General features: G+C 46.5%; 1 protein-coding gene across 2 annotated transcripts; it reads left to right on the top strand.

The window, feature by feature from the left end:
• The first annotated feature begins 1,060 nt into the window (after window positions 1-1,060).
• On the top strand, window positions 1,061-5,555 carry DUSP6 (dual specificity phosphatase 6). Of its 2 annotated transcripts, XM_067697514.1 has the most exons (3): window positions 1,070-1,957; window positions 2,574-3,011; window positions 4,054-5,555. In XM_067697514.1, the coding sequence occupies exons 1-3, from the start codon at window positions 1,558-1,560 to the stop codon at window positions 4,359-4,361; spliced, it is 1,146 nt and encodes a 381-aa protein (XP_067553615.1). In that variant the 5' UTR covers window positions 1,070-1,557; the 3' UTR covers window positions 4,362-5,555. The 2 variants fall into 2 exon arrangements, with proteins under 2 accessions (XP_067553616.1, XP_067553615.1); XM_067697515.1 differs by lacking the exon at window positions 2,574-3,011 and having other exon boundaries at window positions 1,061-1,957.
• The last annotated feature ends 5,718 nt before the right edge of the window (window positions 5,556-11,273 follow it).

The following is an 11,273-nucleotide window of genomic DNA, read 5'->3' as shown; positions in this document are numbered from 1 at the left end:
GTCTACAGTAACCAATCGCCGAGCCCTCCAGAGCCCCCGCAGCCTGCAGGCCTTGCGGGAGGACTTCCCCAGGCTTTGCGGATGGTGGGGACAGACAGCCGGGCTCCGCGTGCCCTTGGTGCACCTCGCCCAGGCGGCCCTTCCAGGCGGGCTCCTGTGTCGGAAGCTGAGCTAGGTTGCTCAGAAATGATTAACGAGCGCTACCCACCCCCACCCCACCCAGGGCGCAGTGGGCGGGGGCGGGGGATTTGGATCCCCGTAACAATGGTTCATAACACCCCACGCCCCCGGAGAGGAATAAAAGCATCGGACTGCCCAACGAATTTGTTCCTGCAGTCTCCACTGTTTAAAAAAATTAATTAATTAAAACGCTCTTTTTAAAGAAAAAGCTTGCTTTCTATTCTCTGGACAACCAAGCATTTGTTTGTTTGCTTGCTTAAAAATGTTTCAACAAAATCCTGGTTTGTTCAAAAGATGTTGGATTAGCATTTAACACCTCATCGGTCACTAAAGCCCGGGCAGTTCACCAGCCCCAACACAGCCTCGGCTAAAAGAACATCAGAGTAAACAGAGCTGGGCTTTTTAAGCTGGCAAACAAATGCCACACACTGCCTAAGGGGGGTGGGGGGTGGGGTTAACGTGAACTCCAGTCCAAATGAGTTTAAAGGGAATAAAAGGGAAAAAGTCAGCACAAGTTTCCCTAAAGCTAGCTTGCGCGCCCAGGCGTCGCGAACAAGGGCTTTTGTGCCTGCTAATTGCACCATTTGTGCGCAAAAGTTCCGAAGCGAAGTGTGAACTCTCAACAGAAGGAAACATGAGACAACTGAAGTGCCCTGGTTTGTGTGCCCTGCTCCTCCTCCACCACCGCCTCCTCTTCTTTCTCCTTCCTCCCGCCGAGCCCGCTGTTGCAGCTTGTTTGCACTGGGGCTTATCCGGAGCGGAAATTCCTTTCCGTTTTTGTGAATGACAAACTCATTAACAATTCATCAACACAACCTGTTCCAGCCGGCCCGTCCCCACGGCAACAGCCCCTTCCGCAGCGCGCTCATTGGCTGGCCTGGAGAATGTATCCATTGAGACGCTCGCTGTTTGTATCCATTGAGGAGCTGCCTCGCTCGGGGGGTGTGCGAGGCTTGAGTCTAAGGGAGAGTGAGCAAATCGAGGCTTGAATAGTCCTAGGAGAAAGACGCCCGGGTGGATTTGAGGTGCAGTCTTGGAGGGAGGGATTAGGAGCCGCTGGGTTTTTTTTTTCTCCCCTCTGAGTAGCACGGAGTCCGAATTAATTGGATTTCATTCACCGGGGAGGAACAAAACTCTCCGGGCAGCTTCATTCAGAGAGATTCATTGACACTAAGAGCGAGCGGCTGCAGCTGGGTGCAGAGGGAACCGCCGGCTTCACTTCTGTCTCGCCTGCCCCAACCGCTAACCGGGTTTGGGAAGGGCGAGGTGGAATTCAACCCCGCTCTGAGAGCGGCGGCTTCGCGCGGCGTGCTCGGCCTATGCCTGCCCCGAGGGGCGTCTGGTAGGTACCCCGCCCTCTTCGGCAGCTCGACCCCCATGATAGATACGCTCAGACCCGTGCCCTTCGCGTCGGAAATGGCGATCAGCAAGACCGTGGCGTGGCTCAACGAGCAGCTGGAGCTGGGCAACGAGCGGCTGCTGCTGATGGACTGCCGGCCCCAGGAGCTGTACGAGTCGTCGCACATCGAGTCAGCCATCAACGTGGCCATCCCGGGGATCATGCTGCGGCGCCTGCAGAAGGGCAACCTGCCGGTACGCGCGCTCTTCACGCGCGGCGAGGACCGGGATCGCTTCACCCGGCGCTGCGGCACCGATACCGTGGTGCTCTACGACGAGAGTAGCAGCGACTGGAACGAGAATACGGGCGGCGAGTCGGTGCTCGGGCTGCTGCTCAAGAAGCTCAAGGACGAGGGCTGCCGGGCGTTCTACCTGGAAGGTACGAGCCGGGGGAGCTCCACGCGGGGGCAGGACGGGGGACACCGGGCTGCGAGCTGCAGGCGGGACGCGCGTGCTGGAAGCGCCCCTGCAGCGCTCGGCTGGCGCTTCTGAGCCGCGCTGCTGCGCCAGGGGCAGTCTGCCGGCTCCTGGCTGCGAACCTCTCTAGAGTCCCGCACCCGCGAGCCGGGCCCGCGCGGAATCGACCGGCTTCCGGCCGCAGGCACTAGCCGGTTCTTTCTAACTAGGTCTCCTTCCTACCCGGGATATTCCCCACCATTCCCTGCTTTCTATCGTTCGATTTTGAGTTCAGATTTTGCAGGACGGCAGAGGTCGTTGGGGTGCAGATTGACCCCTTCTAGCCCTTAAAGATATTCGGAAAAGTTGCCATTTTGTGCATTTCCGGATTCGGAAGAATAAAGGTTCCCAGGGGAGGCGGGCCCGTTCGTTCTGTTCCCAAGGGTGCACACTTCAGTGTCTTTCTCTTGTATCTGGCTGTGTGTGCAGGGCGGCTGGAAGGGTTCTGTGGTGTGTTTCTGCGTGAGGCTGCGGCTCTCAAAGCTGTGAAAACTACTACGGGATCTCGGGTTACATGATTGCTTTTCTCGTCCTGGCAGGTGGTTTCAGTAAGTTCCAAGCCGAGTTCGCTCTGCACTGCGAGACCAATCTAGACGGCTCGTGTAGCAGCAGCTCGCCACCGTTGCCAGTGCTGGGGCTCGGGGGCCTGCGGATCAGCTCCGACTCCTCCTCGGACATTGAGTCTGACCTTGACCGAGACCCCAGTAGTGCAACGGACTCGGATGGCAGCCCGCTGTCCAACAGCCAGCCGTCTTTCCCCGTGGAGATCTTGCCCTTCCTCTATTTGGGTTGTGCCAAGGACTCCACCAACCTGGACGTGTTGGAGGAGTTCGGCATCAAGTACATCTTGAACGTCACCCCCAATTTGCCGAACCTCTTTGAGAACGCGGGAGAGTTCAAATACAAGCAGATCCCCATCTCGGATCACTGGAGCCAAAACCTGTCCCAGTTTTTTCCTGAGGCCATTTCTTTCATAGGTGAGACTAATTAACAGTCCTCGCTCAGACTTTTAAATGCAAAATTCCTAACCTTTCCTAGAGTTCAAGCCGTTCATCTTTCTTGCTGCTTCTAATTTGTGGGGCTGCCGGTCTCTGATGTTCCAAGGGCGTTCTTAATTCTGGTGTATCTTCTTGCTAAGAAAAAGTGCCTTTTGACAAGGCTGCAGACCTCAGGTGTATTTGAAATGCTGTCTGCTGCTTGGCTCTGAACTCAGTCATTTGAAAGGGAGACCATTCGTAAGTAGACAACAGAATTTTCCCACAATCTTTGGACTAGAGGAGGGCCAGATAATAGTACTCAAGGTAGACGGGAATTGTAGCATGACTTTGTAATTTTAAAAGACCTGGGAGTTGTTTGAGAATACGAAGTTAGGCGTTGGAAAGCCCTGTGAATGCTAGATGTTGTAATCCAGCTGAATGTTACTGTGATACCGGTTCACAGTGAGACAGTGAGGGTAACCTGAGCCCAGCAGGAAGGACTGTGGGCTGAAAGCCTGGAGAAGCGAATCTCCAGGCATTGTAATGCATTTCCTATTACAAAGGAACTCATTTTCAGGCCATGTCGACATCCTGTTCCTCCTAATGGGCTGTCCCCTGTGACTTCCCTCTCTCTTTTAAAATGCCTGAATATCTCCATTGTTAGCTGCACAACAGTTGGAGAATAATTTAATAGACCCTTGCAGTCTGCTTGTCTGTATAAAAGGCATTCACGACCATATTGCAGGGTTTCTGGTATTCACATGCTGGGGCAAAGAATGCACACATTAAGGAGTTTTTTGTTGGCGGGAACTTAATACAAAAGCTCCCTTTTCAGAAAATATCTGAAATATGTAATTGTGCCCAGTGTACATGTTTTATCACAGTGATACATTTTCTGCTGCCTGCAGGGCTCAACTGCTGCACACAATTATTTTTAATCTTTTTTATGATTATCATTATTATTCAGTTTTTAGACTGGTCGTTCACAAAGGGTGGTTTTCAGTCTGCTGACATTTTGCCTTTCTTTTTTGTGTGTTTACAGATGAAGCCCGGGGCAAAAACTGTGGTGTCTTGGTGCATTGCTTGGCTGGTATCAGCCGCTCAGTCACTGTGACTGTGGCTTATCTCATGCAGAAGCTCAACCTGTCAATGAACGATGCTTATGACATTGTGAAGATGAAGAAATCCAACATCTCCCCCAACTTCAACTTCATGGGCCAGCTGCTGGACTTCGAGAGGACGCTGGGACTCAGCAGCCCCTGTGACAACCGGGTCCCAGCACAGCAGCTCTATTTCACCACGCCCTCCAACCAGAATGTCTACCAGGTGGACTCCCTGCAATCCACGTGAAAGGCCCCACACTGGGATGTGTCCGTTCTTCAGCAGTTTCTCTTAGCAGCATCAGCTGGGCTGCTTTCTTTGTATGTGGCCCAGGTGTCAACATGACACCAGCTGTCTGTATTAGACAAGGTTACCACGTGTGGAATTGGTTATTCCAAAGGGAGAGATTTGCTGCATTCTCGTTGGAAGAACAGGACCTGCTGTATAGATACAGGCAGTAGGTTTGCTCCACACCCGAGTGTACAGCCTACCCCTGCAGGGACTGGGATTCGAGAACTTCCAGGTATATAGGGTAGGACCAAATGGTAGGGTAGGAGCATGTGTTCTTTAGGGCCTTGTATGACTGTTTCCTTTTGCATCTGGAACTGACTCTATATTGTCTTCAGTGAAGACTGACTCAATTTTGCATATAGAGGAGCCAAAGAGAGGTTTCAGCTCTGTATTTGTAGTATCAGTTTGCAAAAAAAAAAAAGAAAATAAATAAATAATCAATCAAATGAATCTGATACTCCATTTGATTATTGTAAATATTTGATCTTAAATCATTTGACAGTGTTTGTTTGAACTGTGTTTGTTTTTCCTTTGATGGGTTTAAAAGAAATCGTCCAAAGGGAGAAAGAGCAGTATGCCACTTCTTAAAACGATTGAAACTTTTGCTCTTTTCTAATCCAAAGGATATATTTGCAGCATGCTCGACTTTACCAATTCTGAATGACGTTTTCATGGACACTTATGATCACAGAGACCTTGTTATGGTGCAGTCTCCAGTGTCTTTCATATATCTTCCTTGTGACCTTTTTTTTTCTCTTAATGTAGTTTGACTCTGCCTTACTTTTGTAAATATTTTGGCTTGTATTGTCTCAAAGGGGATATCTTGGAAAGACACCAAAATCATGGGCTCACTTTTTTTTTTTAAACTTCAGCTGTGCTAAACAGTATATTACCTCTGTACAAAATTCTTCAGGGAGTGTCACCTCAAATGCAATACTTTGGGTTGGTCTCTTTGCTTTTTAAAAACAATTTGTGCGTAACTGGAAGCGTGTGTGTGAGCGTGGGTACCCATTCAACAGGCGACATGCATATGATTGTGAAGGAGGGAGACAAGTGGCTCCATTATGTTCATGGTGTAAAGTTCTGAGCTGAAATTTATTATAAGAATGTAAAACCTTAAATTATTAATAAATAACTATTTTGGCTATTGAATGTGTATTTTTAAAAAATCTCTCCTTAATTGTACTTACATGTGAAGTAACACATTTTAGGACTTTTTCAGTTGGGGATTGATATTGGCTTGTAAAGTACATGTAGGAATAATGGGGCAAAGTTCTCATCTTTTAAGCTATTTCCAAGAATTTTTCAGGTGCATCTTTTGCTTCAAATAAAAGTGACAAGGGATTGACTATATCATTCCTATGGATAATACTTTATACGAAGGGAAGAGAGTGATTACATCATTCCAATGGACAATACTTCCTAATAAGTTCTGGCTTACTTAAGAAAATTGTAATGCTCTTGAAGAAAAATGAAGTCTCAGAGCCCAGCTTGCTGAACTATAAGATTTGGTTATTCATGAATAGTCTTAAAGGGGGGGCACCAGAATAACAAGGTGACAGTTGCAATGTTCACCTCTCTTTCCTTCCGCCTCAGGGTCTTCTGCTCAATAATACTTAGACATGCCAGGGAGAAAGTAGAGATGATTCTTTTTCTGGTCTGTAACTGTCTGGCAATTCTACCTGCAAATTCTAGCGTTGGAATAACAAATGAGTCTGGGATGATGTCTCCCCTTTCCTTTCTTGCGTACAGGGCAGGGCATAGCTAAGCTTTCTCCCTGAGTCTAGATGTAGCCACGATTTCACGTTGGCACTTGAAATGAAGCCTTGCCACTCCTAATGTGCTTTGTACTTTGATTTAGAACGTGGGCCAGAAACTCCTGTTGGAACTTTATGTTGAGGTTATTTTGAACAGTTACTTTAAGGTAAAGGCTTAATATCCTGTCGTTTTCCTTGGGACATACCTCTCCTCGTCCTGAGTGTCAAAATACACAAATCAAAATAAAGGGCAGGTGTATGAAATCAAAAGGATTAGAACAATACATTTCCAGCCCTTTTTGAATGAGCTTGATCCCTTGGTCTGCAGTGGGGAGAAAGATGGGCTTTTTACCCACACGGTGCCTGTGAGATGCCAGTTGAATTATTTGGTAGGAGGCAAGTAGCCCTGATTTTACGGCAATCATGTCAAGCCGCCCAGTGTGACTTTTAGCATCTAAGCATGCAAAAAGGCAGAAACAGTGCAAAAAAACACCAAGTCAGTCTCTCCCATTTGGGTGCCCCAAGTCAGCCAGAGCTCCGAAAGGAGAAGTGGGTTGCAGTTCAACTTGGCTCGTGTTAATCCAGTTCTGAACGGTTTCCGCTCCTGGCATTCCCTAAACTGCCTCTTCAAAGTAGGGATTTGCAAGCAGCGTTAGCAATTTCCTGTCCAGCTGCAGCTCGAGTAGCTGCGTGCTTCTCCACACACCTCCCCCCCACCACCACTTTTCTCTGATTTCTCTTTCTTTCTTTTTTCTTTAATATAGGTGGTGGATAATTTTAGTGCATTTCCTTTTTGTGGATTATCGTCTCCTTTCCTTCTAGAACCTGCATACACTGAGTTCCTACAGCTCTGCTCAAGCCGACAGCTGGCCTCCCCAGCACTTCCTCTCATTTCACTGTGGGTTTGTTGTTTGTCAGTCCACTTCTGAAATTAATAATGTTTTCTGGCCAAGTGCCACAAGCCATTACCACAAAGGGGAAGTAACACATATGAATAGCAGGAAGCCATGCAGGGTCACAGTGTGAGCTGAACCTGTGGCAGGAGCATAATTGAGCCTGGCCCATTCAGCAAGTGTCTGACAGCGATTTGTGGGGAGAGGGAGCTCCCTGCATTTAAGCAGCTCAAGCTGTGAAAAAAAAAAGTTTCCAATAAATTGGTAGCAAATGGTCTTTGTCATCAGTGTGAATAAAAGAGAGGCAGCAAGAAGAGTTTAGGGCCCCCATAAAGTTAGCAAGGTTCGGGATTTCTCCCCCCTCTCCTGGCATACTGTTTCATAAGGCTGGTAAACAGGGGCGCCTGCTTCCCTCCATCGCCACAAAGGGACTCCTGTTAAATGGGTGTTTTTACGGTTCACACAGGCCAGAAGATTCAAACAGCTCTTCTCTTCCCTTATTTTTCTTCTCTGGAAGGTGGAAGGTTGTAACTGACAGCCTGGGCCCCTCTCTCACCCCACACCTCCCTTTCTCCTGGCCATCCCTCAGTTCCTTTGGTTCCTTTGTGCTCACAGGAGCCCTTGAAGGCGATCATTTTGCATCTTGGAGTTGGGCTCACTTCCTGAATGAAGCCCTGCACGGTTACTAGGGCAACCTTTGCCAACAGCTGCAGCTCCCTGGCCTCCCTCCTCACCTGCTGTCTCCATTAGCGGTTTTCTCAGGTCTCTGAGCAAGCGGTACCTTTCCTGGCCTTCTGCAGGGGGCTGGTGGGGGGGGGGGGGCTTTCCCGGACGTTATCTGCAGGTTTCGTGGGGCTGCAGGAGACTTAGAAGATGTACTGCTTAATGGTCAGAACTGGTCTTAGGTTTAAAATCAGACGGAGAAAGGCTTATCTGGGGATAGAAATACCAGCACAGCCTTTAAAGGAGTGAAAATGGAGACTTGCTTGAACCAACAATTAGAAGACCTGAACTCTGACTCTCCCTAATGAATCAGAAGCCCTGGGCAGGTCACCCAACCTCACCAAGTCTCTTTTTTTCTAGTCTATAAAATGAGAGAGTTTTTAACCTCTCATTCTAGGATTCTTTTATCATTCCAGTGTTCTGGTACACAAACTAGATGGTAAAACGAGGTGCAGATGAGGGGAAACAAATAACATTTACTGAGGGTATTAGATACTGTACTTCGTTTACAATATTATCTCATTTAATCCTCAGAGCAGCTCCGAGATGGGTCCTATTACCATCCTTATTTTTCAGCGAGGAAACTGAGGCAGAGAGAGGCCAATAGAGCCTGAAGTCACCTCGTGGGAATTGGTAGAACTTTGAGGCTTTAGCTCTTCTTGTAAACTGCTTGTCATCAGTATTTGCTCGTCTTTATAAAGTCCTGTGATGCTGGCTAGGAAGTGGTGACCCCGTTTTACAGCCGAGGAAGTGGAGGAAGCAGAGTTAAGTGACCTGCCAAATCAAACCCGAATTCGACAGCCAAATCAAGAGAGGGTCAGAGGACCCCAGCTGATATGTCATCAGAGAGATGTCAGGTCTGCCTAGAAGCTTCCATCCTCCCTCTCCACGGAGAAGTTACTCTATCTTGGACCCATGAGCACATAAATTACAAAACTGATGTCCCTAACGATCTCTAGAGCGGCTAGCAGCTGGCCAGCTGGCCCTGAACCTTGCCCATACTCCCCTTTCAGGATTACACAAGTGAATTGGCCCCAGAGATAGTCACTTCCTCACTGTGATCCTCTTGGAGGAAAGCTGGCCTGGCGAGGGGGGAAGAGAGGAGAGAGAGAGAGAGAGGGAGAGAGGGAGAAGGAGGGAGAGGAAGAGGGAGGGAGAGGGAGAGAGAGAGAACCATGGAAGGCTGCAGAATAAGAGGGGCATATTAGAAAATAGTGGAGGAGCAGAACACAACAAAGGCAAATCACGTGAAAGCTGGTCGTAAGTAAAGATTCTTGAAAAGTCATCTTGAAAAATCAGGCTTCAGACTTTAAACTGCTTCAAAAGGATTATTTTGGGTGTAAATTTATATGCAGTTCCTCACACTGTAACAGTCATTTTCCAAAAGATTCTGCAGACTTTCCAATACGCGTACTCCTCTTGTGTTTCTACCACAGTGGGCCCTGAATTAGTCTGGTTTTGGTGACGGAATCTTTAAACTTCTTTAAAGTCCAATATTGATTTCCTAAGAGTATTTAAGGGCACAGAACAAAGTTCAAACAATTCACAAATATTTATCCAGGCCTTGATCTGTGTTACACAGATTCAATGAAACAAGGTTAAAATAAAAGGCAGCCAAAGACTTAACAGGCCCTCAAAGGCTGACGAAGGCAAAGTCATGTTTCAAAGTGTCACCTCTTAATCTTTCTGCTGGTGCCTCAAGTCAAAGCGGAAGCCCCAAAGAACTATTAGGCAAGTCCTTGTATGTCCTTACCTGCTGCAACGATCAAAATAACATTTTAGACCCTATATTTAATTTTTTTTAGGGGAAAGGATGATTAGTCCACATGTCTGCAATTTGGCCCACCTACTTCCCTATTTTGTCATGGAAAAATACCTTTAGAGACTGTGTGCAGCCTTTAAATGATGAGAAGTTTTGGACCACCATACCTCCAAAAACGAACTCTCAGACACACAAATGAAACAAGAAGAAATATATATTATTTGATAACGACATCCTGAAAAGCACCAAGCTAAAAAAAAATTGCTTCTTCTAAGCTAGAAGTCTTCTTTTACTGCATTTGGAGACAAACTAGGTATTTATTACATTAAGCATTTTTCATCAAGTCTAGTTTAATTCCCATTGCAAATGCTAACAGGAGAAGGAAGAAAGTGGGGAAGGTACAGAAGGGGTTCTTTGGGAGCACATAACTCTAAGGACAATCATGGCAGGAATGTCCCTTTATCTTAAGTTCTGGTTATTATTGCTATATAACAAACTACCCCCAAACTTAGAGGCTCAAACAACAACAATCATTTATTTTGTTCCTACGTCTGCATTTGGGCAGATCTCAGCAGGGAAGGCTGGTCTCTGCTCAATGCTGTCTTAGCTGGGGTAGCTCGACTGCAGGCCAGAAGCTCCATTTCCAAGATGGCTCCCTCATGTGGCTGGCAAGCTGGTGCTGGCTGTCAGCTGGGGGCTCAGCCGACGGCTTGTGTCAGGGACTTTGATTCTTCTTCATGTGGTCTAAATTTCCTCACAGTATGATGTTCCATGGGTGAAACCCCAAGTGAGAGAGTCAGGTAACTGTGTTGAGTTTCAGGACGTAGGCTCTTAAGTCACACAAGGGTCTACCACGGTTCAAGGTGAGGAGATGAAGGAGGGGCAAGATTCTGAGAGCACGTGCGATGGAGAATATGGCTGCAACCATTTTTGGAAAACAGAACCTTTCACTTCTTACATGGAAACTGCTTGAATGTGGGACTCTAAGAAGTAATAACGAGCCCCCAAATTAGTCTCATGGTCCTATCTTGAAGACGTTATAGCTGTCAACAATGCTGCAATTATTCTTTTAATCTAACTCATCTTTCGTCTGTCTCTAATGTTCCCAACATAGTAATACCATTGAAACAATCACAAAGATTGACCCATGAAATAAAATATGAAATAGTTTTACGAAAGAATATTAATGTTTTCATTTGGGCAGAGAAAATGTTATATTTGTGATGGATTCAACCAAGTTATTGAGTATAGTGATAGTTCATTATTTTCATGCAAAATAGTATTCTATTGTATTTCATGGTATTCCATTGTAGTAGACCACCTTACACAGACGGTTGGGTTTTATCCAGATTTAACTATTATGAACAGTATTGCTAAGAAGACTCTTGTGCATGTACACTGATACCCCTGTGCACCTGATACCCCTGAGGATACACAAGGGAATGGAATAGGTATAGATTGTGTAGATCCCCAACTTATATAATGAAAAATTGTTTTCAAAGTGGTTGTACCAATTTAAACACCACCAATGGTATTTGAGTTTTTATAGTTTTGCATTTTTGTCAACACTTGATATTGTCAGACTTTTTTAGTTTTTGCTTATCTGGAAGGTGTGAAATTGTTATTTATTATGATTTTAATTTTCAGTATTCTGAATCCTTATGAGGTTGAGCCTTTGTTTGGTATTGATTGGCAAAGGATATTTTATTTTGCAAAGTTCCTGTTCAAGCCTCTT

The sequence above is a fragment of the Pseudorca crassidens genome, chromosome 11 (assembly GCF_039906515.1).
Source record: "Pseudorca crassidens isolate mPseCra1 chromosome 11, mPseCra1.hap1, whole genome shotgun sequence".
Classification (NCBI taxonomy): domain Eukaryota; kingdom Metazoa; phylum Chordata; class Mammalia; order Artiodactyla; family Delphinidae; genus Pseudorca; species Pseudorca crassidens.
Note: the sequence above shows the minus strand (reverse complement) of the source record. Positions and strands in the feature narration are given on the sequence as shown.